The 27,460-nt window shown below is 44.2% G+C and overlaps 1 protein-coding gene across 1 annotated transcript; it reads left to right on the top strand.

Annotated features, from left to right (window-relative positions):
* Positions 1–187: 187 nt before the first annotated feature.
* Positions 188–16,290, top strand: LOC106886747. The gene is made up of 24 exons (XM_014939938.1): positions 188–248; positions 493–717; positions 1,237–1,363; positions 1,681–1,880; positions 2,501–2,713; positions 3,613–3,758; positions 4,283–4,410; positions 5,261–5,393; positions 5,669–5,801; positions 6,254–6,406; positions 6,807–6,933; positions 7,096–7,307; positions 8,035–8,197; positions 8,583–8,665; positions 9,184–9,344; positions 9,554–9,695; positions 9,945–10,132; positions 10,231–10,309; positions 10,833–10,970; positions 11,751–14,084; positions 14,405–14,521; positions 14,845–14,919; positions 15,208–15,312; positions 15,400–16,290. Exons 1-20 carry the CDS (start codon positions 188–190, stop codon positions 11,792–11,794), a joined length of 2,856 nt encoding a protein of 951 aa, XP_014795424.1. The 3' UTR covers positions 11,795–14,084; positions 14,405–14,521; positions 14,845–14,919; positions 15,208–15,312; positions 15,400–16,290.
* The last annotated feature ends 11,170 nt before the right edge of the window (positions 16,291–27,460 follow it).

Here is a 27,460-nt window from a genome sequence, read left to right as displayed (position 1 = left end):
TTCTAGTCTCTGCAGAGAAGAGAGACATTTAACACTCAGTATAATGTGTAGGAAGGACCTAGGGAGGACACAGAACGAAGGTGTTCCAATTACAATGAAAAGATGACTCTTTAAAGCCCTGCTTTCTGCTTGTTAGGGGCTTCAGAGGCCTATCCATGTCCATCCGGACATTATTGCTTTGGAGCCAATGGCAGCGACCACAGTAGTGTCCTGGCACCTCAGAAATGCCCGCCACAAACTTACCGCAAGTACCCAGGAGCTCAGAGCCTGACAGATTGCCAGCCATGTCCTCCAGGCTATCGCTGCCCATTATCAGGCAAGTGCCAGGTGAAAGCCAGCCCTTTCCCATCTCTAGAGCTCATTACAAAACTCTCCAAGATGAGGTGGGGAAAGGGAGAGGTAACTCATGTTCACAACGAGCTAAGAGCCCTTCTCTAAAGTCCCTCCTGGCCATTCAACCTTCCTTTCTTCATTCATTTCTCTTCCTAACAGGTCTGACCAGGTTTGAGGATTATCCATGCCCCCCTGGATACTGGTGCCCTGGTAAAGGGGATGCGTTCCTTTGTCCAGCTGGCACTTCCAGGATCCGGCCTGGTGCAAAATCATTGGAAGAGTGTGATCCCTGCTCACCTGGATACTATTGCCCGGATCCAGCACAGACAGGGCTGCCTAACACCCAAGGAGTGCCTTGTAAACCTGGCTACGAATGCCCAGCAGGTGACGTGACAGTGCTCCTTTGTTTTCTTTCTTTCCAGCCATTTCTGAGTGTAGATGGCTGAACAGTGTGCAGCAGGCACAGCCATGGCAATTAGCAATGACTACAATCCTATTCTTCTAGCAGCCCTCTTAGGACATGGTCACTGATGGAGTGGCTTTGGAAGTGGATTTATTCCCCTGAATCCCTTTCCTGGCTTTTGGCCTTTGAATTCCCATCTCCAGTTTTTCAGCCCTCCTTTCCTGTTCTCCTTTAGCCGAGGTTCCCAAAGGAAGTGATCTGGGCCTAGAAAAGGAGCAGATCTCTCTCATCATCCAGGGCTAGGCAGTGAGGTATTAGCATTTCGTGCTTAATAGCAAACTGGTTCCCAACAGATCTGTGCCCTTTTTTGAGCAATAGGAAAAGCACAGTGTTTATGGACAGTCACACTTAATAAAGCCCTCTTGCTTACTGTTTCCTCAATGCATACCCTTCTGGCCTGGGAATGTAACGTACTCACTATTTTCCTGTTTTTCCACCAGGTTCAGTAAATCCAAAGCCTTGCAGGCCTGGCTTATACTGTGGTGCTCACACGGCCGTGCCTTCCGTGTGCCCTGCCGGGTATTACTGTCCTGAAGGATCGTCAACATACAACAGCCCTGAGCAGCTGTGAGTACCTAGAATGTTCGGTGCAGCCGGCTTTAAGTTTCTAAGAACTCTGATTATTGTGAAATGTGATAAAACCCGAGCTAAGGCTTCAGCCACAGTCTTTGTGCATTGTGCAAAAGCAAAGGTGTCTTTGTAATTACAGTTATGGGTTTGGTGACTGCTAAGACAGAAGAGGGTGATCTGTGATTTCTACTATTTAGCTTGAGCCTGGAACCCGATGAGAACCATTTTTAATTTTGCCCTCTGGTCATTGAATCCAGAAATCAAAACATTTTGAGAGACTTTCTTCCCTCTTCCTCCCTTGTTTTGCCTTCCAGGTGTGTGTTTCCCTACTACTGTCCCCCAGGCAGTGCCCATCCACTGCCTTGTGAAGGAGGGTACATGGCCCTCAACTTGCCTGGTCCAAGGGATTCATTTGAGAAATTCTGCAGAATCTGTGATGCAGGCACCTACCGTAGTGACTCCCTTATCACGGCGCCCTGTCAGCCCTGCCCAGCAGGCTTCATCTGCCCACAAGGTAAATAGAGCTGCTATGGGAGGAGTGGGGCAAGAAATAGCAGCTTAAATCATAACCAGAAAGTTTTATGTGGGAAAAGCTCCCAATCCTCTGCAGTTATAAATCCCTGGTGTGGGCTGTCACATTCGTTTCCAGACCATTTGGTGTGGGAGGTTTTGAGAGTTTAGAGAAATGGGTCAAGAGTGGTTTGGATGTTGGTGTCCTGTCTCTCAGACTCTCGCAAGTCCTGTTTTCTGTAATTCTGTGACTTAGCTGAGAGGCCCATAGTTAGTGTATCACCAGATAACACCTTAACACCTTTGTTAAGGTCACTGAGGTGTTCACTCCTGCTGTAGAGCGTGGAGGAGATCAGGTCTACCCACTATTCGCCTCTGGATTTTTCCAGTGAAACAGCTGGGATAAAGAAATCAAGATTTATATTTAAATATAAATAAATTACATTGAAAAATGCTGAACGTTGATTAACTTTATATATACATATTTGTTTGTTTATACATACACTTATATGGGTCTGTGTATATGCGTAACTGGGATAAATAAGTGGTCTCTGCCTGTCCCTTAGCACTTGCTCAGGTCCCTGAGCAGTGTTTGTGTCTGAGACAGCCCATCGCTTTCTCTAGGCAGTGAGAGTTACCACAAGAAGCCTTGCCCCAGTGGCCATTACTGCCCTCCCCTGGCATCTGCCCCTCTGCCCTGTCCCCCGGGAACCCACGGGAGCAGCACCTTCGCAAAGCACTTAGAGGATTGCCAGCCCTGTCCTGCCGGTACCTTCAACCATCTTCCTGCTCAGGCTGCCTGTTTCCCCTGCGGCAGCTCTTCTTCCTCCCAGCCTGGTGAGCTGCTGTTTGTGAGTGAAACTTTCACCTCTGTTAAGAGAAAGACTAAAAAGGAAATCGCATAGAAATGTGATTTCCCCACGTGTTTTCACAATGGACCACAAGCCCTGCGTTCCTCACGATGTGTGTGCTACCAGTGCCCAGCTACTCTTCCTTTGTGCCACACAGAAGGAGGATTCCATTTTCAAAGCTGTCTTTTGTTGTCTCACACTGTTAGCCGAGGGGATTTGATCTCGGCTTCTTCAAAGGAAGGAAAAGATAAGCAGCCCTACTAATTCTTGCTCTGTCATTGTTTTGAAAGCAGTGGAGTTTCCCTGAGAGTACTTTTGCCTTGAATTAGGGATCTTGCATTAGGTGTAGGTGTGCTTTTGAGCCAAAATGTCCAGCCTGGGCCAGGATAAAGTGGGAAAAGGCTAGAAAAGTGGAAGGTAGGTGGCTAAGCACAGAATAGAGTGCATATGTCTTACTCAATGTACTCTGCATTTCAAATCAAGTGGATTTGAGAGTGTTGAGGCACAAGAGAGGGGCTTGGCAGCCTTGATTGACTGGGTCCTTGCCCTGTCCGGTGGCTTAATGTTCAAATTAATGGAGTGCTTGTCAAAATGCCACTGCGGCAAACGACCAGCTGGGCCTTTCTGCATCTCTTATTAAATGGACACTTCAGGAAATGGTCTAATCATTGTGTTGGTAGAGCAGAAGGCAGGCTGGCTCCAGCTGCCTTTCATGTTGGCTCAGCTCTGCTGTGCTAGTGGGGCAGGAGGAGTGTCACTAAAACGAGCAGTGTGATTTGATTAAAGAGTATTCCACACGGGAACTGCTCCTTTGCGATGAGAGCAGCTTTTGTGAACCATATTCCCTACCCTGATTACCACTCGAAATCCATCCTCTTCTCTAAGGTGCTACCAGCTGTACCTGCCGTGGGCTGAACCGGGCTTTCCAGCAGTCAGATGCCTCCTGTATCTGCCAGGCTGGGTACGTTTACTACGATGAGAGAGGCAAGAAAGACCCTGATGGCAACAGCGATCAGGACTGCCGACCTCAGGTAAAGCCTGGCTTCAAAACAAAGTTGTGTGACCCACACAAAAGGAGGAGTAGTTGAGTGCTCCAGGCCTTGTCTCAGGATGTGTACATCTCTGAGCTCGGTTCTCTGGGCTTCTGCAGACACAAGCAAATCCTTTAATTGTTTTGTTTGAGAGGCTTTACCATTCCGTGTAGGATAATGGCATTGTCTTCCTTACCAGAGTCTTGGGAAGTGAAATTCATAAGGACTGGAGGCAAACGATGCTTCCATGTTACAGCAATGGGGAGCAGCCAAGTGCCTCAGGAATTTAAGCCTTCATATTGTTACTATGGAGTTCTTCTTTAGATTTGCTTGAGGAGTTTGGATGGAAAATGAAATTGCCGTCATCTTTCTTCAATGCTTTCCAAGTTATCCTTGTTGGATTTCCTTTACATTGAATGTCAGCGGTGTGGGTGGGGGAGGAAGAGAATTTGAGGCATGCTGCATCTCTGTTAAGTGCTAGAGCTTGTCTGGTTTCACACGTTGGATGAGTGTCATTCTTCCAGGTGGATGAGCTGTGTGCTCCTGGAGAGGTCCGTCTAGCATCTACACGCAAGTGCATTTCTCCTGAGCGATACGACTGCTCTCCTTCTTGTGGGCCTGCAGGTGGAGGGATCAATGCAGAGCTGGGCATGTAAGTCTGAGCCCAGCCTCTCCTTAAGCTGCGCTACACAATTAGTTCTGACTGGCTGAGTTACTGATCCATGAGGTCATTCCAGGATGGAGCTGTGGGAGGTGTTTTGGAGAAACTTTCCATTGTTGGAATTCCTTTCTGTGAAGATACCAGCCTTCAGTCTTCCTTCATTGGCCTCATTCCTCTACCTGGGGACCATGCCTGTGTTTTCAACCTTACCTAGTGATATTGTATGCTCGGGGGGAGACCTAGAATGAACACTGAGTGACAAGGGGAGGGTGGACAGAGCTGACATTTTCTGAGATAGATCTTTTCCACGTACCTCAGGTGGACCTTCGTTGAAGCGGGTGGTCACGGTATTTCCTTTAGACCAGAACTGGGGGAATTGTTCCTCATTCCCCACCCACCTTTTAATGCTGACTAAAACATTGAAGACAGTTCTTGTCATATGATGTTACTTTTTTTTTCTGTATGAATGAATTTCTGTATTGCAAAATCTCCTTCCAACACAGATTGCACAGGAATCTAGTGTGTTAAAATTATGCTTTGTTGCTTTCAACCATTTTGTTAAAGCAGAACTTTAGGGAAGGATGCATAAGGCCCAGTTAGTTTATCTCCATCAGAGACTAACAGAGGCCTGTTAGAGAGTGGGGTACAGTGTTTTGGCCTTTCCCATGCATTGAAAGGCAGACACACGGACTGTGAGTTTGTTCTGTCCCATTTTCCATGGATATACAATAAGCCCACTCCTTGTGCAGATCGTAAGATACCGGGGCCAGTCTGACCATCAGCACATTGGGGCTGTATGCTCAGGATCATAAGTGATCACGACCCTTTGTCTGCTTTACAGATGTCACTGCAAGCAGTACGTCTCTGCTGAGGAGCTCTGCGACCAGCTGTGTTTGCTGAAAGCCCCACGGATCTCCTTGGGGTTCGGCATCAATAGGGAGCTGCTTCTGAGGATGAATGATGGAGAGGTGAGGGTAAGTATGGAATGGGGGAACTCTTTCTCTGCGTGCAAGTCTGGAGAGACCCCTTATGTGAGTGAAGAGAAGGAGGAGAGGCTCAGTATGTCTCGTTACCCAGAGCACTGATCAGGCAACAGGTTAGTGCATTACTGAGAAATAATCATTCCTGAATGGTGGGGGGAAAAAATCTCAATAAAGCAGTCTTGTGCAACTGAAGATTGATCACAAACCAGGATCTAAGTCCAAGGTTGATTGTATCAGTGATCAGTGTTCCCCTCTGCTTTTAATAGGAAGTGGCAAACGTTCTGGGCCCAGATGAACATGTGCAGAAAAGCCAGCGGGTGCATTTGGTTCTGTTTAGTCCTGGTGGAGTGCTGGGTTTTATTGTCTCCAGCACAGATGTTCTGGATGCATTTCTCACGGGTAAGGCTCGAGAGCCTCTCAGAGAGAATCTCAGTTCCAGTTGGACTAAGTCATTTGTTTCCTTTCCAGTTGGCACAGAGGAAATTTTATCATCAGACATTCCAAATTATTTAGGAAGTTGGGAGAGAACTCATTCTACCTGGGAGACCTGCACTGGCTGCACAGTTAGCTCCCCAGGAACAGGTCAAATAAAAATTGTAGGATGATTTTGGCCTTCCAAAGAACTAAAAGGAAAGTCCATTTGGGGGCAAATCTATTGGCAAGTGCATGCTGGCTCCTGATTCCAGTTGCTCCTCATTTGTGGTAGCATGACTGAAAGCAGAATTTGGCCTTGTAAGCTGTAATTGACTACAGATAGAAGAGAAATTATTCTTTATTGCCGAGGGTTAGGTGTTTTCACATGCTGCTCATTTTGCAGAATTAATTGTGTTTCCTTCTGTTGCCTGTGGCAGGAGATTTTTCATCCGATCCGTTGCTACACAAAAGTCGTCGCATCCCGAGGACTTCCTCCAAAGATAGCCATACCTTGCCCCTCATTCCTAACCCGGTGGTGTGTTTGGAAGCAGGAGACACGATCCTTTTCCAGCTTAGCATCAATTCCCACAGTAAGTGCTGTTGGTCTGGGTGCTCTTTGCAGATATGTGTTTCTGGACCCATTCAGGGTAATGACTCCTCATTTAGTAGTACTGCGTGTATGAGCACATTCCTTCACCTTCTTGTCTCTTTTGCCCTCAAGGGATTCCAGAACTTTAGCCTAGACTCTGCCAGTGGCTTACCTAGTGTTTTTTTTTTACTTTTTGACTAGATTTCTGTAGAATAGAGATAATTTTTTTCCTCTGTTAGAAGGGGTTCAGTCTCTGTTGGGCAGTAATGCATCTCGGTAAATGAGTTGACACTGTGTGGCCCTGTAAAAGAAATGCAGTCACATAGTTCTGGCTGTACTGGTGTCAGCTGTCCTAACTGACGTGGGTCAGAATTGCTGACACCCTGCTAAACTGTTCCCAGATCGTGCGTCCAGCCATTACCCTGTTTATCAGAAGCAGCATCTATATAACAGCAACCCAAGCTGGGATTTTGGACCCTTCCGAAGGCTAGACCACCTCATCCAGGAGACTCAACTCAACATCTCCTGGTAATATCTGGTGTGATCAATAGTGTATGTGTTCTGGGCAGTGAGCAGTAAGTGGAAACACCAAAGTTTGGGGTGGTCAAGTCCGTGTATTTAACCATCGTCATGGCTGGAGGCTAAAGGAAGCTTGGATTAACCAGTGCTTTCCTTATTTCTCCCTTTTAGGTTTGCCCATGTTTTCCTGGAGTCTGGGACATATGTTTTCAGGGACAGGACCATCCAGGAACACTTTCTGATTGTGACTGTGAATGAAGCAAATGTGGGCTGTGACCCCAGAAATGTGTCCTTCCAGCCTTCTTCTGTGTTCCAGCTGGCCAGACATGGGGTTTTGAAGCAGCAGGATCTGAACTTAGCTCCTAACTGGGCTGCTATCACAGGTACAGCCGAAAAAATTGATACCTGTCTTGAACCTTGATGCTTAGCCATGACCTTTCTCATACCTTTTTGGATGTGTTTTCTTTTTAAATACCATCAAACCACTGGCTTTGTCAGCTTTAATCCCTTTCTTCTGTGGAACTCCCCGAAGTTCATTGCTGTCTAGCAAAGAACCTGCCTGTGTAGGAGCTTGAAGCAGGGACAGAGGGAAGGAGAAGTTGTATTTCTCCCCACACCCTGCTTGAGGAACTCAAGTAGTAGAGGGCTTTGTTTTCCTTGGCTTGAAAGTAGAAAGTGCCAGTGCGTTTCCATGATAAACTGAACTGAAATTAAATGCATCATTTAAAAGTTCACTAAAGGATAAACACAAGGGCAGTTAAGGTCTTTCCTCAAAGCCATACCTGTGTGTAAGTGCTGTACATGCACCGGTTCCTTGTCCATCAGAGAGAGGACAGTTAAGGCAAGAGAAATGAAAGTGGGGCTCGAAAGTGTGATCCTCAGTTCTGTCACCTTTGGCTACTAGCACTGAAAACATTCTGCCTCCTTGGCTGCATGCACCAGATCAGCAAGGGGAGAAGCAGAAGCTCATGTAATGAATATGAAAGTTGCTAAATGCTGGGTTTGTGTGGGAGAGAGAGTGTTTAGTAAAGTGTAAAATGGAGACTGTGCTGTTGATACACACTGCTTCCTGTGTGTCTCATTTCTCACCATCTCTCTTGGCTTCCCCAGTGGTTCTCTTTGTTCTGGGCTTCCTAATTGTGATGCTGACAACCCTGGCTATAGTGCTTCAGCCTGCTGTGCCCGTCACTAGCCCCCTGAAGAGCTGGAAGCCGCGATGGAGGAGCCTGGGCGAGCCACACATCCCACCAGAGTACATCCTCCTTAAAGACAGGTAAATGCCTTTGCACGGAGCAAAGGAGCTCAAACTTTGACAGTACAAAAGCGCGTCCTGTTACAGTTATTGCCTCACTCCTTGATGCTGGGCTTCTTGCCAGCTTTACAGTACACTGGATTTCTAGCTGCACCGAGTGTTTCTTGGTATTCCCTAGGAGTTCCCCAGCAGTATTCCAGCTCTCTTCCAGTGGGATGTAAAACAGTTGTTTTGTGATCTGCACAGAGTATTATTGCCTGGATTACCTGGCCTTCCCCTGTATGTTTTGACTTCCAAAATCTAGACAGGAAACCTGTCCTGCTGGAACTAGGCTGGTGATACTAGAGTATCTGATTTTACTGAGAAGAGTAAGATGGTCTTCATTCTCTTCTGTCATTCCCTCTAGCCTTCAGTTCTATCAGACGGTTGGTCCTCATGGTTCTGGAGCAGATACTGGCTTTGGAGAGAAAGGAGCTGAGCCTAATGCAGGTGAAGTACTGTGCCAACCCCGGGTGTTCTCCCGTTGACTTCTTCCCACTTACTCCCCATTCTCTTGTCTACTCTTATATTTTTAAATAATGTTATTGAAAATTATTTCCTTGGATTCTCCTGCTGGTCGATCTGTTGTCTGAAGGCCAATGACTCATGGGCCTTCTTTGCTTTCTGTGGATGACCTCATCTTGGGAATTTCAGGATGTTCACAGGGTACAGTGAGGGCAGAGCCCAGCAGATGGCACCATCTAGTGATGATGAGAACATCTACTTACAGAGAAGTAGCACTCTGACAGTTTACTGGACAAGTTAGGAGTTGATAGTAACGCTCTGTCATTCTCCCCCTCACTACCATCCTCCCCTCTCTTACATTTCTTGCCTCATCCATTTTCCTTCTTCACAGTATATGAAATGGACACAGTACATTCCGATGGACAGGCAGTGCCCCTTCTGGGAAATAAATTAGAATAGACTTGTGGCTGGTGTTGAAAGGTGAGACTTACGTTGTGTTTCAGAAAAGCGTTTTACTCTGAGGGTTCTGGAGGATTTCAGCGTTCGCACCCTGTACGATAAGCTGGAAGATCAGAATTTGCACCTGGCATCTCAGCTGGCCAAGCACAGGATGGACGTGTTGGTGTTCTACAACGGAATCAGCCAGCAGATGCAAAGTCTCACGGTCAGTGTGAAGAAACAATTGACAGAGGGAAGTCTTGGAACTGTGAAATTTTTAAGAGAAGTGGTTGCCCTGAAGTGGCACAGGGATATGTCTTATTCGTTTTGGTACCTTATTCTGGCATAAAACAGTTATGCTAATCTCTGTTTTGAATGTGAAATGGGTGGGTTGTGAAGCTTGCAGAGTATAATGCTGCTGCTTTATATAAACAGGACATGGTGCAAGCGCTGGACCCTGAAAGCCTGAAAATCTTTGCCAGGCAAAAGATTTGTGATCATAAGCCTGCAGAGAGCAGCTGGGCAGCAGCGGGCCTTGAACAATGTGGTGAACATTGCAGCAACAACTTCCAAGCAGGTGAGAGAACCAGAGTGCAGAACAAGAGAGAAGTGTGGTGTAAAGGTAGTATCAGTGGACCAGGTGAGTGTCAGCCTAGGAACACGTAAGCACAGAGTTAGTTGGAAATCTTACCGCATGAGGCATCTTGGAGCCACCTTGTTGCATTTCCAATGAAAGGTTCCTGCTCTTGATTTTGCTCTGGAGATAATTGCAGTTCTTCGTGTACTTCTGTAGAAGTCCACTTGAATTGCTTGTCAGGTTCATTAGGTGCTCTGTGGCAAGAGGCAACAGAATTAATGAAAGCTCTGGAAATGCTGCTTGGGAACGCTCTGTACAAGAACGTAGCTGTGAAACGAGAGATGGAGCAGAAGGTCCAAGGACAGGATACGGTGGCAGTTGTACCCTCACCGGGCAGCCTGGACAGCGAAATTAAATCGGAAGTAGTGGAAGGGCAGGTGATTTGCAAACGGCTGTTGTTGGGCCATCTCTCACCTTTCTGCTAATTTTTCCACTTACCCATTTCCTTAACTCTTGGGCCTTTTTTATCCCACAGGATCATGAGCTGCCTCAGCTAAGTGAGCTCTTCAGTAGGACTGATGCTTTTTTCAGCTTCCTCAGACATGAAGAACATGGTAAGGACAGCAACACAGTGACTCAGTTGTAGGTGCCATGGGTACTTTTCAGAGGTGACAGTAGAAGGCTGGTTCAGTGAAGTCTAGGTTAAGAGTGGGTGTGTGTGTTTACTAACAGAGCAAATGTATAATTATGTTTTCCCATGTATGTTATTTCTTTCTTACGTAATTTTTTTTTGCTGAGGTGGAGAACTGAAATTTGTCCAGTTCAGAAAATCCACTTCTGCCTCCTCTATTCCTCTGTAAGAAGGAAGTCAAGAAGCTTTTGTCCCCACAGACCCTTTGCACACACATTATGCGACCAACTATAGGGAAAAGATTGGGTGTCATTATACTCATTAAATGCTAAAATAGGGAGGTCAGGAAAATTCTATACCATCAGTTCTGTGATCCTCACAGCCTCTGAGTGGGATTCTGTCTGCTCAAATCAGTATTTCCTGTGGCAACATGCATGTTGCATTCATCCAGCCACTAAGAGCCTCTTCTTCCTTTAGGCTTAAAAGTGACCCCCTGTTTTCTTCAGGTTTAGATCCGCATTTGGCTTATCTGACTGAGTTGGAGGTGGAGGGCCTGATAGCAGCTTCCCCCCTCGCCAAGACCCTGTGTGACATCAAGCAAGCTTTGGTGAATCTGCAGCAACGTTCAGACCTTCTTAATCCAGGTGACAAATCATAGTCTGTATTGCAGTTTCTGTTTCCCTATAGTGGGTGGGATATAGGATTACAAAACGGGAGGAGAGAAGTTGTCTCATCCTTGGTACCTTGGTAGAACACACACGTGAATGTCTGCTGTCGAGCTGCAGGCCATTAAAAAGAAGTCAGCAGAAGGTCAATAAGCTTGGCTAATTGACACATGTAGGCTTGTTTCTTCCTTTCACTCAGCAGGTACTTAGGCAAACAGAGGATTTTTGTTTCTTAGGAAATGGTTTGTTAGACCTTTTCTGTTCATCACAAAAGGTTTCTAGGGAAAATGTTGTAACACAGCCAAGATCTGGGATCTCAGGGAGTAATTTACCAGCAGGAGAATGATGCAGCTTCTTCTCTTCGTGTGTGCTCGTTTATAGCAGTAGATAAGCAAAGAGTTAAAATAAGCAGGCTGTCTTCTGAACTGGATGTTTTCCTCAAGCTGTTGCTGAATTTTTAGACTGTGATGCTGGGAGTTTGAAATTATTAATGCCGTGGGTTTGGTGTAATTAGGGATGGATCATTTGCATTATTTTGAAATTCAGATACAGTGAACTTTGCAAAGGCCTGGATGTGCTGTCACTGTGCACTCTGCAGCTTGCCACCTACTCCGGAGTCACTGTCACAGTGATAGTGCAGGCAGTAGATCCTGTCCTGTTTTTTTGCCCATTGGACCAGGCTGTCTCAGTGGTGACATAGCGGTCCCCTGATGCTGTCCACTGAACTTGCACTCTGCTTGTTTTGAATTTCTGTGACAGCCAGCAACCATCAAACAAGCGTGGGAAGCTCAGCCCTCTTCTGAGCTGCTGGATTCTTGAGCCACAAAGAGGGATGAAGCTCTGCTGCTGGAAAAAAAGAGGAGCTGCAACGCTGAGAGGATTGAAGAGACGCAAGCAGAAGTATTTCATCTTCTGCAAAGTAAAATAGCCACCAGCTCATTTCCTGGAGAAACCTAGCTTATCCCTGGCAGTGGCTAAAGGTGGATTATGGGAGAGAGTGCGTGTCTGTGGACAGAAATAGATGCATATTTAGTTAGAGATGTGCTTGGTCAAATATGTAATGAATAATCCATATTCTGTTTGTTTAACCTCGTTGAAATACTGTCACACTTGTCTTGGATTATCAAGAATTCGTAGGCTTGAGAATGAAGCTGAGGTTCTTGATGTTGCTTACTAATTTTATAAGTTTTCATGGTTAAGTCAGTAAAGCAGAAAACACATGAGGCCACCACACATGAGGGTTGTATATGAGCCCCTACTTATCGATGCATTCTGTATAGCCTTTATGATCTCTGATACAGAGGATATTTGTGAGGGTTTTTCAAATATAATTTAGATCCACACCTCTGTGCCGTGCCCAGCATCTCTACATTGTCTGTGACTGTTTTCATGTCCTCATGTTGATCTTGGTAAGATCTGCTGGCAGACCTTGAAGGCCTCTAGAGATGTGATTTTTCAGCAAAGAGTACAATTAAACTATTCCTTCTAGTGGTGCCTGCAGGGATCACTGTAGCTGCTGGTGTCCGGTGCTCTGGGAGTCTGGTCTTTAAACTGAAAATATATTTTTTATTATTTTGCCCTGTATGATGCCAAGAGAGCCTGGCTGTGAAGTAGGCTTTGCTTCTGGGGAACAGGAACGAAATTGGAACACTTGCTCCAACTCTTTCTCTTTGCTCACTACTCCTTAGCTCCAGGTGAAGTGCAGCAACGTAAAACATCTTGACTGGGAGCCAGCCCCGTACCTTGACAACCCCCACAGGGAGGCTTCAGCCCAACAGCAAAGCCTATTCTCTTCTCATTGCAATATTTACCGAATTGCTTATGTGTGAAGAGCCTTGTGAACCCACTCCTTCCTGGTTCCTAGACACAAATCTGTGTGTACTCCTTCTGACTCCTTCTGACTTTGCATAACCATCGTGGGCATTAAGAGGGGTGAGACGTCAGTGCCTGGGAGCCAAGACAGAAGGTCTCAGTTTTGCTTCCATTTGCTGGTGTCTCTAGTGGATTCAGAGGAACTGCAGGGTCTTTTGCCCTCATCTACTCTTTCTGGTGGTTCCAGATTTTCTGAGCTTGCTCCTCAAAACCAAAAGGTGTGTTTTGGTTCCTTTGCAACTTTACCTTGGGAGAATTTAGGTACTTACTGACAACTTTGAAGGGACTTCCATGAATGGGAGGATTTTAGGAAGCAGAACATACCTAAGGCAAACACTATAGAACACCTTTGGGTCACTCTGTGATTACCTGTTCTAGAATATGGTAGTGAAAAAACTGTCGTCATTTTCCCATTGCTTTCTTTTTTTTAGGTTATCAGCAGATATGTTTATAACAGTACTACATGGAGGTAAGCATCATCAGTCATTTCTGTCTCTGAAGGAAACAAGGTACCCAGAGAGGTGATAAAGTTATCTCTGTGACTTGTGATGCCAGGTAATACTTATAAAAGGCAGGGTGGAAGGCAATAGTAAATAAAATTTGTTAAACTTTTCATTGTAATGATTTTTCAATTAAAACAGTTTTTTGGTTTAGATCAAAACAAAGAATGGAATTTTGCTCCAAGTTTTCTTTTTTTCCCCCATTGTGGTTTTCTTGACAAGTACACTTCAGCTATAAGTAAACATTTTTGAGTTTCAAAATGTTTTGGGTATTTCCCCGCCCCCAAGAAAACCAAAGAATATCAATTAAAAGACCAGAGTTTCTCACAGCTTTTCTTTTCATGCTCTGTTAATAGTGCCTTGGAAAGAACAAATACAAAGAGGAGTGGTGCAACCATTGGTTTTGTTCTGGTTTTGAAGTATTTACTGTTGGTAGGTCTTTTCGTAGTGGTTTATGGAATCTTCTGGAAGTCCAGTGCTGTCTGGAGTAGTTGTAAAGTCCCCTCACATTCAGAAGGGTGCCATTTCCCTGAGCCTGCTGATAAGAGTGATCGAGTGCAGGGTCACTTAATTTGGAATTGGGAGAAGGTCACAGGGCTGTTGGGTTTTTTTTGGTTGCTTTAACTTGTGCCTCTCTCAACAGAAAACAAAAAGACCCTTTTCAACATTCATTGCAAAGTTCAGCTTCTCTTGGAGAGCTGCTGTGGCTGTGAGAAGGAAGGTATGGTTGAGTTCCCTGAAAAGGAGCCTCTTTGGTTGATGTCTGTGTGTGGCTCTGGGTTCTCAAATGAGCTGTGTAGTTTCTGCTGATTCTGCCTTCCAGCGTGAAACTGCTGTCAAGCCTCCCAGTGTGTCAGCAAAGATTATTATTTTGAGATGGTCCTGAGTCATAGTACTCAACTAAAGTGCCCCCAGAATTTGGGCTGGTTTTCAGATGTGGGGTTTTTTTAAACTCAAGCTTTGCAGAGCTTGAGTTTAATTGCCATAGCTCTTAATAGCTTCTTGCCCTTGAACCCTGACCTGGACTTCTCTGTGTTGCAGGTGAAATAGAACTGGCAGATGAAAATGGCCAAGTGAAGAATTTGCTCCAGAATCAGGACCAGTACGCATCACAGCTCCTGAGTGAGAGGGAGTTTTGTATTTTACTCAAAGTCACACGTACGTACATTTGCAAGTCTCTACATTGGAGATGCTTTTGTTTTCCTTTGTAGCTAAAGAAATACCCACACACAGGTGAAGGTTGAAAGTTGAAGAGGATTTTCACCCTGGATTCTCAGCTTGAGTCTCTGTGCATCTTTGTCTCCACTCAGAGACAGTGGGACCTAATGATGTGGAAATTAAGGCTGCTTTTGAAAACAGTGTAGTGGAAGTCAGGATCCCCTCCATGTGTGACAGAGATTTCCTCACAGTCCCAGTTCTACCTGCAGGAAGTGTCCTTCCAAAAGTTTCTGGGTTTAATGCTGTGCTTCTATTCCTCACAGGACATGAAGGCTCCCAAGAAGCTGTTTTTACACCACTGCTGAAAGATCACAGCATTGTCACTCCAAAGTTCCTGGGTAGGTAACCTGAAGTGGATGTTTCTATAAACTTGTTCTCAGGCATGAGAAGAGAGAAAACCATCAGTTGTACTTCTAGGGTAGGAATAAAAGCCTGAATTAAAGAAGAAGGGGGTTAATTTGTAGCCAAAATGGGAAGTCTTTCCTTCCAGAACTAAAAAAACTAAACCTAACTTCTTTCTTGTAAGAAGAAAATGCTTGTTAATATCATCCATTGTGCATACCATGGAAGTAAAAGAATTACTTGTGCTCTTCTCTTATCAGTTCCTTTTTCTTTTCTCTCTGCAGCTAAATTGGGGAAGAGGGAAGATTCAAAAGTATCACCTACCAGAGTGAAATCCAGAAAATATGGCAAACAAGCAACCTTGCCTTTGGAGGTTCCACCCACAGAAGGTGAGCCCTGACCTGAATGAAATGAATACTTAAAATTTCTTTAGGTCGCCAATTCCTATCCATGAGTGTATTGTGTTTCTGTCACAGGTAAAAGGAGTCATTCACCACAGGGCAACAAGAATAAAACCGTGGCTTCCTCTTCCAAAGAAACTGGGACATTCTAATCATGGCAAATCAAAGGAGTTGCTTGGTACTGAGTTTTGGAGGCCATCTCTAGGCATGTTAGTGTATTCCTTCATGAAACACACAATTTGTTGGCTTTTTTTCCAAAAGCGTACAGTAGTAAATGCCTTGTTTCTTTGAGAAAAGAATAGTCTCACTGAAATAGTGGATCAGTGAGTCACTTTGAAGCCGGGTACATGTTTAATAAGTATGCCAAATGAAGCCTTGGTTCTTGCAGACACTGCGCTGTTGTTGAATCACGGAAATTGGCAGAAGGACAAGCTGCAACACCGGGTTGGTTCATCTTTAACTCAGTAGTTTTACTTTTGGAATTATTGAAGTAGTCAATTAACACATCCATAGTACTTTCATCTCAACTTTTACCTGACCAACTTCTTTAAATAACTTTGTAGCTCCTCGGGTGGGTCATATCTTACATGGACTGGACCCTGGTCCATCTTTCACATACCTGTTGAATCATCAGTCCTCCTGATTTGTTGTGCTAAGTATTTGTATATATACAGCACAATGAGGAACGTGTTAAAACTGCATATAAAGTTTTAGATAATCTTGTAAAAGCTATAGATGAGTCTTTCTTCTTCAAGGTTCCTCTTAAAAAAAAAAAAAAGGGCTGTAAAATCTAATCAGTGAGAACATGACTTTTCTCTGTACAACACCCAGTGATACATTGATCTCAGACAAATGCACAAACAATTTTGAAGTTGCAGCACTTTTGTTGTTGAAAATATTTTGAATTAAACAAAGAGAACTCCAAAATGTATTTTTTAACAGTGGCCCCCAAACAAGGAGAGAGCTGTTGGGACTTTCCAGTAAGATATTCCCTACATGCTGGTGATTGTACAGTGACGTTCATCTGTGTCTGTTTATGGGAGAACTCTGTGACAATCTTGAATCTGTGACAACCTTGGCTGTATTTATCTGTTCCTGTCACAGGAAAGTAGTATCCGTATTTTCTACAAGGAACTGATGCTCAGGGGAAGATCTCAGTCATCCAGCAATTCAAATTCCTGCTGCTGTCTTGGGAATTAAAAGCAGCAACTAATTTCTGTTAAAATCAAGGAGGAAATCTGTGGTGATGGAGATGCTGTTTTTCTGCTTCAAATGTGTTCTGTATAACGCCTATTCTATGTGTGTCATTGGTTCTGATGTATTTTGATACATGCCTGGAATCCAGTTAGCATCTCTTTTCTGTGGATTTGAAGAAGTATTAAGACACATAATATTTTGATGATACAGAAACAGTCCCCATAGATGATGTCACCAACTTGCTGTGTTGCAAAAGGCATGAAGCAATGGAGCTCCAAAATGAGATCGTGCTGATACCTGGGAAGTGCAGAACTAGTGTCTGCTTTGGATATGTAGGGATCTAAAATCTGCTGGGACATGGCAATCTCCCCCTCACCCATCTGTCAGGCAGTGTAAGTTCTGACAAATCAAAGCCCAGAATAGCAGAAAACATGCACTGTTCTCTGTGAGAAATCTGCTGCAGCCCATCGCTCCTACACCTCTGAGCAATAAAGCAAACAACTCTATAGTTCCAAAACCATACAAAGTGTACACCTCTGATATTCTTACTGGGAGAAAACCCTCTAATAAGCCTACTTCTTGGAGCAGATTTGCCAAGCCAAACATAGATAAAGTGAAGAACATGGCATTAAAAAACTGGTGGTTTCCAGGTGCCCAGATCTTACTAAATTCTACTGGAGGGCCAATGTGCGTAGGTCTGCCAGGGTGGCCTTTGTAAACGGTGGCAGGGGAGGTACTGGCTGATAACTGGGTTGTGGTCAACAAGGAAGTCAACAAGCTGTATAGGTCGAAGGCCTCTTATAATGCTGGACGTGGAGGCCGGTCGCTTTTTGGCAGCCATAAGAAACAGCTTACCTGAAGCACCAAGCTCTTCAAGATCCACAGAGTGAGCAATACTGCAACGTTAGAAGGCAGGAAGGGTGAATTGCCACAGTCCTATGTGTAGATCCTGGGCTAACAGCTTGTTGGAAGAGGGCCAGATAATGAATACGCTGACAAATGATACCAGGAGGAGAGATCAGAGGAAAAAGTGAATATTTGTGGTTTGGTTTTGCATTCCAACACAGCTGCAGAAGTTAGAAATTGGAACTATAAAAAGACACAATCCTCTCTTATTACAGGTTGCCGTGAAGTTGGATTTACTTAGACAAAATTTCAATATATCTTGCTATAGCTGAGTTCATAACCTGTGGGGTTTTTTGGTCTTGTCAGAGAAGCCAGAGTTAATTTTTATTCTTCTAGCAAAAGGAGTGTTGTACACAGGGTAAATAGTCCTTGAACTCTCTGCGGGAGAAATAATTTTAAATTTTAAGATGTGAATGTTACTTCATCCATAGTAAGTCCATCAGTGAATGTTGCCCATCAATGATTTACCACCCTAAGGAGTTTTCCTGCAGTGTATTTACCTGTGCTTTTGTAGGTCAGCAGTAACTGAGAACGAGGAAGACTTCATAGTGTTATAAATCCTTTGCTTACCTTGGTTTCTCCACCCTCTCTTAGCAAACTGCAGTTCCAAAACTCATAACAAAGCTGAGAAAGGAAGTATTTGTGCAGCAGAATTACTCCCCTCAGGTTTTTGTTGGTTTTTTTTCTTCCCACCACATTCACCTTCTGGACTGGGAGGAAATTTGAGACCAGGTTGTGTAGATCCTGGACTCAAGGAGAAACTCACCTTGTGGAAGAGTTCAATCTCGGCAAGAAGCAAGCTGGATCCAGCTGCCATCTGACCAGGAGGCTGTGCAGCCAAGCGGCTACTTCCCCTTCCAGTTACTGTTCATACTGCGTTGCGTGGTGCTGGGGGGGAGCAGGGGGCAGTTCTTCTGCACCCCAGTTGACCTGCCCTGGTTTGTACCCTGTAAAGAAATCTCAGTTATAGCCGGGAACTGGGAGGAGATTTGTCTTGGGAACATTCTGTCTGTTCAGGATGTAATGAACTTTCCTCCAAAGTAGCTCCTACCTGGCTATTCTGGACAGAAATACAGAGTAATTCAAGCCTAATCTTGCAGAGCTGACTTGAACGCCCTGGGAATTTAAAGCAAAATTCATTTCAGCCACAACGAAGGGACTGGCTCTGGCCAGGGCTCTGCTGCTCCCAGACTGGCAAAGGAGTCAAGAGAGTTAAGACAGAGAAAGCCCTACTTGTTTCCCAGAATGACTGACCTGGACACCTGAAATAAAATAGCAACACAACAGCACTGTGCTTCTGACCTCACACGAGGACTTGTGATCTTTGTGGTCTGTTGCTGCCTACCTCTTGGCCTAGTTTGCCATTTCTTTAGCTCCTGCTCTTGTTCAGGTCTGCATAGTTTTGTCCTTGCATTTCTTGTCTCAATAAGGCAGTACTTATAAACTGAAATTCTCCTCTCACAACCCAGCCTTTTCATTTTTCTTTAAGAAAGGAGAGGCTACAGGGAACTGGTGCTGTAGGCATCTTTAAAATCAAAAATAGCTGTATGTGTGTTTTTCTTCTTCTTTCTGTCACGTAACTGTAATGCTTCTGCCTGGCTGCTCTCTCCTCCCAGCCCTCCCTGCAGGAGGGCAGCAGAACCAAGCACAACATCAGATGCAAAGCGTTGCTGTCAATGGTATCTGGACTTTAACTCTCCTCCTTCCCTGTCTCTCTGGCACCACTTTTGCCCCCAGGAGAGGTAAAGGTAGCTTCTTCAGGCTTATTGGGCTTTCTGCTTGGGGGAGATTCCCTACGCTTTGTCTTGTGGATCTTATCTACTCTCTTACTCAACATACTATGTTTTTTATTTGTGCAGAACTTCTGCTGAGCTGTTTCATACAGTCCATCCATTCCACACACCTTCGTGTTCCTCTCTCTGTCCATCTTTCTCCCCATCCTTATTGCTACCATGACTCTGCAGTGTGCGTTTCTACACTCTTTGATTTGCAGGGCACTCAGATTGCCATTGAGATCATAAAGATTTTGACCTAATGCCCAGAATACAGGCCTAGAGACCAAGTGAGATATGCCAGGAGTTCTACCAGAAGCAGGTTTACTCACATGATAAATGATACTGTCCGTGGGATTTTCATCAGCAGTGAGCTCTTCAGAGAAGCTACAGGATAACTCAGTTCTCTACTGACTTTCTTTCATTTTCTTCCATCTCCCCGCAGTTCATGGCACTTGCCATGTGTTTGTTTCCCTCCTTTGATCTGTATTTTCCTAATTTGCTCTGTTTTTCAGCTTCTTACTGCAGTTACCTTAGCTCCTGAGTGATGGCTCACTGGGGTTTAAAATCTGTGAATCATTAGCATTAGTTCCATGTGATAAAACTGCTCTCCCTACACCTCTGGTAGTTATATATGAGACAGAGAGTTAAGTGACACAGACTTACCTGAGCCATTTTTCTTCGTTTGCTTCCCTGCTTGGTGCACAGAGCCTTCATGTCTGCTGGCAGTGGCTGTGAAGGAATCTTCTGTGCTGCTGGAATTTCACTTCTGCTGACTCAGCCGCATGACAGGGAGGGACCGGAGAGATGTCACAGCCTGGGGCAGTGGTGGTCCACGGAGGTGAGAGGATATGCTGGTATCAGCAGAGAGGAGAGAGCACAATCTATCTGCTCATGTGGTCTCTCCTCCTTCCCTGCTGGTACCAGCACATTCTCCTCACTCAGGTTCAGGCTGGTGCCAGCATTTTTTTTCTTTTTTATTTTTTATTGGTCTTTTGCACAAAATAATTTGGTTTTCTACATAGTCAAAACAAAGGTCACACCAGCTCTTAGAGCTGAGGGACACCGGTTAGTGGGAGCCTTTTCAAAGGCATAGCTTTGAGCTGTGTCCCCATTCTGTCCCTGTCACAGAGATGCCAGAAGAGACAGTTACAGGGAATCTTTCAGTATGTTGTTGGCCAGCATGCCTCACATAATGTGGACTTAACAGAAGACTGATGTATTTAGGGAAAAGAGGAGCTAAGTAAGAGATTCTTGAGGAAGAGAGAAGTTTCTTATCTACAAAATTAATTCTGATTTGGAAATGTGTTTTCCTTTCAGCAAGGGACTATTCTAGGTGTTCAGATCTTTTCACAAAGATCGACAATGGTGTATTTTCTTCCTATTCAGTCACTTGTGTAACAGCCTGATCCTGTAAATGCTTTATTCAAGACCAACAAGTAGGTGTTGTACTCATGCAAGATTCTCGGAACTCTGCTGTGCATTTTTTCCCCCACCAAACTGCAAATCTGTGGCAGATCTGCACAGTTTTCAGGTATCTTCTTGAATTCACAAAATAGCACATAGTGATGCTTCATGCGAGGCCGAGCAGAGATTTTAGAGAGATCTGACCATGAAAGCTTTAGTGCTGCCTCTGAAAGACAATTGGAATAATTCCTGAGAATGTAAACCAAACTGATGTAGTGGTCTAGAGGCCGGTGGCAGAGATAGTTGCAGTGGTGTAGGACACAAAGTGTGAAGGTATCAGCTGCTCCGTTGGAACCTGCTCTAGGATGGTGAAGCAGCCTTCAGGGCTTCAGACCTGGCAAACTGACAGCGTAGGAATTTCTGCTTAAGAGGCTGGGCTTGAACAGAACAATGTGGTTTTTCTTGTAGTTTCCCAGTTGCATAGCCCCCAAAGTTGTCTCTTTTCCAGTTTTACGAGAGTGGTGGCTGGGGAAGTATGGAGACTATGTAGGGCTGGAACAGTGGGACACAACAGAAATGCTGAATTACTGAAGATTTCATAGGGCGGTAAAATAAATAATGCAATGCAATCATTTCCAATCTTTTTATTGTCAAGATACTTTCAGATTAGGAAGTTTCTTGCCTGCTGATAGTAGGTGATTGATTAATTAGCTTTTGCCTTTCCCATTGAGATTGCAATGAGATTGGGCCAAATGGTTCTTAATCTAACAGTGGGGTTCCACTGCAGCATACAAAAGGGCCACTTACAGACTCTCAGAGTGAAATTTGGAGGGACAGAGCCTTTCAAATAGTTGAGTTGTGTGTGAAGCTTCAAGGCCATGCTGTTTGTATCATAGTTGTTATAAAATCACTGTTTTTTTCGTGTTTAAAAAAGGACTGGTTAAGTTGAGCAGACCTGAAGTACCATGACAACACGTGGGATTTTTTCGACTTGCAGGGGAGAGATTTCTTAGTTGTCAAACCTACTTCATTCAGCAGAGAAATCTGTTACCTTTTTTACTGGGTTTTATATTTTCTGCCTGATTTACACCTAACTACATGTTTCTTGTCCTGAAGAATATTTATCACGTTCATCTCAGAAGCTCGTGAGAACAGGGAAAAGCTTGTATTTAATGGCTACAAGTCTTGCAGGTGCACATAATGTGGTTTTGTGCTTGCAGAGCCTGTAGTTTAACATATCCCCTTGCAAAATTAGGGGCTGCGTTTGTTTATTGCCCATCTCTGGAGCTTATGCACACCTTGGTGCCACCTTCTGCTAATTGGGAACAGGCTTCGGTGAACTAGGAAGAACTAGGAATTTCTTTGTTCACACTGGATATAAAAGCCTACCTTTCTTCAGTTAACCCAGACAATTTAGGAGTATATATGCTGAAATGTATCTGTTCCAAAGCATATTTATTTAGTTAATTATTTCACAGAGGCAGGGCAGCCCCCCCTCAGGAGCTTCCCTGCACCCCCTCGTTGACAGACATTGGACACAGCTGTGTGGCACTGTTGTCCAGGCCTGCCCCTGGACAGATTCCCTCGTGTAGTACCTCTGAGCAGGCAAGGAATATTTGTCCGTGCTGCTGAAATTGTGCTTTTTGGGCCCTGGTTGCGGTAAGTCCTGAGGCAGTGGTTGTGGAGGTTTGGGGGGAGGGCGGGTGGCAGAGCCCCCCCTGAGGTGAGGTGAGGCCTTGGTGAGAGACCTGGTGAGTCTGCGGTTCCTCTCAGCTTGGGGGCCGTGTTTCTCTGCCTACACGGGGGTGCAGGATAAAATGGAAGGCAAGTTGTCTTTACCCATTACTAACGCCAGCCATGGGCAGCCACCAGCCACCCGGGGCCAGGATATTTTCCTTGGGAAAGCTGTGGCTTTGCCAGGCGGCGCCATGGCTCCCTGAGGCGCAGGCCAGCCTCATGCTCAGCTCCTGGAGGTGGGGGTACCTTGTTTAGTAGTTATGCTTTTAAGCTCACTTTCACAGAGATTTTGTTGAAGAACTTGCTGCTAGTCTGTTTTCAAGGAAAAGAACAATGCTTTCTCTCATTTATTTTAGATTTTTGCTTGAAATATTTATGAAACACAGGACAGAAAGAATTGGTCTTTTAGTCTTTTCAGAAAGAGTTGTTGCCTGTTGCAATTCATTTTCTAATTAAAGTGGCATTTCTTGAAAACCAGTGGTGTTTCAGAGTGGGTTGTTAAATAAAAGACATAGTTCTAGACTATTTGGGGGTTTTGCTGCCTTACTCTATTTATCTGCTAGAAAATCCATGTTTGTCCTTAAATCCAACATACAGTGTTGCTCTGACTGGGCCACTGGGCTTTCTGCTACAAATTCCTAACAAAACACTACAAGGGTTTAGCAGTAGCAAACCAGCTAAAGTTGATTCCAATTGAGCTTTGTTTCCCAAATGGCACACTTAATAATGTGAGCATTGAAATGAGCTTTGAAGATAGCATCTTGCAGGTAACAAATGGTAACTTGTGTTGCTGCAGTGATTAGGGTTAGTCTCAGGTAGACAAGTGCTGGGGGTGAGTACCTTTCAGTTTAGCATTTCTGTGTTTGGTTTTTGTTTATGGCCTCCAATTCTGTGCCTTCAAACTAAAACTCTTCTTTCAGCTTAAAAATAAACTTCACAATATGGAGTTGAAGGAAACTCGCTTGCGGCCTGAGCAAGAAATTGCATGTCATTATGAATGCAAACTACTTTGTGCTTTCTGGTGCTATTACCTGGAATTAGATGGTTTGAGCGATTATAGGGTGTGCAATGCTGCCAGAAAATAATTGCTCCCGGGGGTTCTTTCACACTGGTGGGTCTGGACTAGTTTTTCAATCATTGCAAAATAACGTTTTGGAAAAAGTTCATTAATTAACCTGGTTAAAGCAGGTGTAATAGGCATTACTTAGGAGAAGGTGGTTTTCCTCTGTGAAAACCTCTCATATCAGAAGAAATTAATGCAGCCAACAGTGCCTCAGAGTTTTTGTCAGAGGTTGGGGCTGAAACAAATCATGGGGGTCTCTAAATCAGGATGTTCTAGGTTGTGTAATGCTAAAGAAATTGCTGAGACTATGTCACAACCAAAGAGTGACACCATAATCATATTCTGTAAGTTCAATGTCGCCTCTGTCCTTGTGGCTTACATACATGTTTATGTTAAGTTACTTTGCTGTGTCACAGATTTCAGTAAGGCCCTTAAGGGTTTGTTACCCTCGTGAGTAGCCAGCCCAGAGTTCTTTGTGTGGTGGTGCACCAGCAGTAATCTCTTGAATTACAAGAATAAATGGAGTGTGAGTTGGGTGTGTTTTTCTAGCATTGTTGGGATCATTACTGTTTTCAGTAAGTGAGAACAGCAGTTGTCTGCAAATGTTTGCAGGAGAAGATTAATTTCTGTGTTTTCCTTCCTCTTCTAGTGTAGATAAACGTGGGCCAGCAGTGTCATGGAGTCTGCTGAGGAGATTCCTTGCACTAGAGGCAGCACTGCTAGAAAGGTAATGAGAACAATTTTCACTCTATTATTTGGCTACAGTTTTTTGTTTCAAAATGTGAACCCTGCCTGTGTGTCAATGACAGTGAAGGCACTCTCCACCTCACAGGAATACAAGTCTTTACTGTACCGTTCCCGTCTTCACTGAAATCTCAATGTCCCAAGCTCTCTCAAACAATTCTTCAGCTCTTGTATCATATTATGTGGTTAAAAATGTAATACTGAGAATTCCTAGTTGTTAATCATTTTGAGAGGGGATGAGTATCCCATTTGAGGCAGGATATACTCGTATACTTGAGGTATACGAGTATCCTACTTGAGGAAAAGGACAGGCGAATATGAGCCAGCAGTGTGGCCAGGAAGGCCAACAGCATCTTGGCTTGTATCAGAAGTAGGCTGGCCAGCAGGACTGGGGCAGCCATCATCCCCCTGTACTTGGCACTGGTCAGGACCCACCTTGAATGCTGCATTCGGTTTTGGGCCCCTCCACTACAAGGACATTGAGGTGCTGGAGTGTGTCCAGAGAAGGGCAACAAAGACGCATAGATGTGGCAGTTGGAATGCTGCATTCGGTTTTGGGCCCCTCCACTACAAGGACATTGAGGTGCTGGAGTGTGTCCAGAGAAGGGCAACAAAGATGCGTAGATGTGGCACTTGGGAACATGTTTTAGTGGTGGTTTTGGCAGTGCTAGTAACAGTTGGACTCGATAATCTTTAAGGTCTTTTCCAACCTAGACAATTCTGTGGTTCTCTGAGGTTTACAAAACCGATTCACAGGGAAGGGAATGTGTTCTACCTGTAGTCGTTGCTGAAGAGTCTACACACAACAATTAGATATTACGTGACTCTTCTGCTACTGCCTAAATCAGTTTTGTATTCGAGTATAAGGGAAAATTCAGACCTGCCATACAGAACTTTAGCTCTTACTCAGTTATGGTAGAAGGTAGGTATTATTATTTGTTACCATCTTGAAGCTTGAACAACCCCAACATAAATTGCTCATAACTCTGACTTGTTCAAAAACCGTGTGTTAGGAGGCATCATATAAAATCATGCTGTCTAACTCTAGAATGAAGTCTTATTAATAAATTTTTGAGCAACGTTCTAACGGGGCCAAGGGACAGAACTCATGATGGAGAAACTTGTACAGTTTGCCTGCCTACATTGCTTTTTACTTCCTGCATTGCACAGCAGGTTTTGCCATCCTTAAATTCTCCCTTTCTCCTTTGCTGCTGAGCAGCACTTTGCCTTAAGCCAGCTCTCCCTTTTCATCTTGCTTGCCTCTTGACCAGAATGCAGGAATTTTCTAGTAACATAGCAGGTAAAAGGGGAAAGGTGTTCAGTTTTTTTGAAGGTGGGAGGGGGAGATGGTAAAAGCTAGTTTAAACTAGAGAAAACTGTGCAAAGAAGCTGTTGTTAAAAGAAGGAAAAAGAGGTAAAGGAAAGCTGTGAAGTTCAGCGTAATCGGTAGGGACATCTGACCTGTCTAGTCTGGCTGAGGCTGGAGCAAGAAGGCACAGTTTTGTGTTAAGGAAAGATTTCTCAGTTTACGAGCTAGTAAATTGGCATGCTTGCAACATAGTTGTAGGCAGAAAAGAAACAGTCTACTTGAAGGTATGTTAACTTACAGCTCAAAGTCTGCTTCTCTCCCTTGCATATCTTTGAGTTATTGCCGCTCACTTGACCGAGGGAGAGCAGTGTTTATTCCTGTTGAGGCTGTAGGACTGAGTAAAGGCATTTATAGGTAAGAACTGAGTGGAGGAATTGCATTTTCTTTTAGGAGCATTTTTCATGGTCCATGGCTATGATTCCTACATGTTTTTGAGTGGAGGAATTGCATTTTCTTTTAGGAGTATTTTTCATGGTCCATGGCTATGATTCCTCACCCCTCAAATGATTATAATAATAATGGTATGCATGTAGTAGTAAGAAACCTACACAAAGTTGAAGGCTCCTTGTGATAAAGACCATGCAGGACTAAATGAAAAAGCAGTATATAGACTTGACCAGGAAAATAAATAATGTTCTTTTCCAGCTGTAATATAAAGAAGCCTGTCAGCTCACTTTTTCAGATTCCAGATCACAATGTGTAATTCAGCTGAATGTTTGTAACGTTTTTTATTTGGGAGCCACTAGAACATGAAGCTGACGTGGTGAATAGCTTTAACCTGCTCATAGATATAGGGTACAAAACAGACTGAATGGAATAAATGATGCAGCAGTAAGAATTGATCTGGGATACTGCTACTTCAGATCCCATTATGAGATTGGAGGGAGGATGCCTCTGTGTTGATTTGAGTTGCTTCTCTTTGCAACTGGACTGCACCACCATCTTTGCCCTTTTCCATGTGAATAGCCTTGACACTAACGGGTGCAGCAATGTTATCTGAGTTTATTGGGTTAAATGAGGCCTGTGTTTGAGGGCAGTTCCACGTGCACTCGCATCAGATACCATAACCTCATGCCTTAGTTTAGATGTCAGCAGAGGATGGTTATACTGGACCGGGAGGTCATACCTGCTGTTTCCCACACGTGCTGTTACACAATGACCTGTCATGTCCTATGCAGTAATTCCCAGACTTACTAGTTCTAACAAACATTACACATGCCAGTGAGTGAGTGCAGGATTCATTCTTTCCATGCCTATGGCCTGTTTGTCTGTTTTACCTTAATGTTTTCGAGATCTTTTGTAATACCGGAAAGCCTCTTAGATTTAGAAATGGTGATTCCATCTTTAGACATTGAAGCAATGTTATTCTTCTGATTTCCTAACTTGTCTTTTCAGTTGTGTTGCAAACCTCTGATTTGGACTTTCTGCTCAGGCATCGATACAGTGAAACAGATTGCAAAGTACAGCTTGTCCTCTCAAAATGTTGGTGTGCTGGAGTCACAGGCAGCCAAATGACAGAGCCGTGAGGCTGCATACTACTCTTAGCTTCTGGAGAGGGCTTTGAACTAAAGCAACATTTAAAATGTGAAGGACCATTTGTTGGCAACTTCTGTTAAAAGCAAAAGTGACCCTGCCAGGGACTATTGCAGAATCATTTGCTGGTTTTGAGGTTTTTGCTGGAGACCATCAACCTTTACTGATCTTGAAGGTGTATTTTTTTTCCTTAAAATTATTATACATGTGGGAAATGTGATGTTGCAATTCCACCCCACTCACTTTTGCACAGAGGGAACATGGAGACATACGTTTGCTGGTTTTCCAGATATTATTATGGCTCTTCTCTCAGGAGCATATGTTGGTGCTAAAATGAATGCACCACATCCGTCTTCTAAGATTTCTTCTCAAAACTTCTTTTTTTCTTTCCTCTGCTGTTGAGTTTTT

Source organism: Calidris pugnax, unplaced genomic scaffold, assembly GCF_001431845.1.
Source record: "Calidris pugnax isolate Ruff unplaced genomic scaffold, ASM143184v1 scaffold92, whole genome shotgun sequence".
NCBI lineage: Eukaryota > Metazoa > Chordata > Aves > Charadriiformes > Scolopacidae > Calidris > Calidris pugnax.
This window is presented reverse-complemented; position numbering and strand designations above follow the sequence as displayed.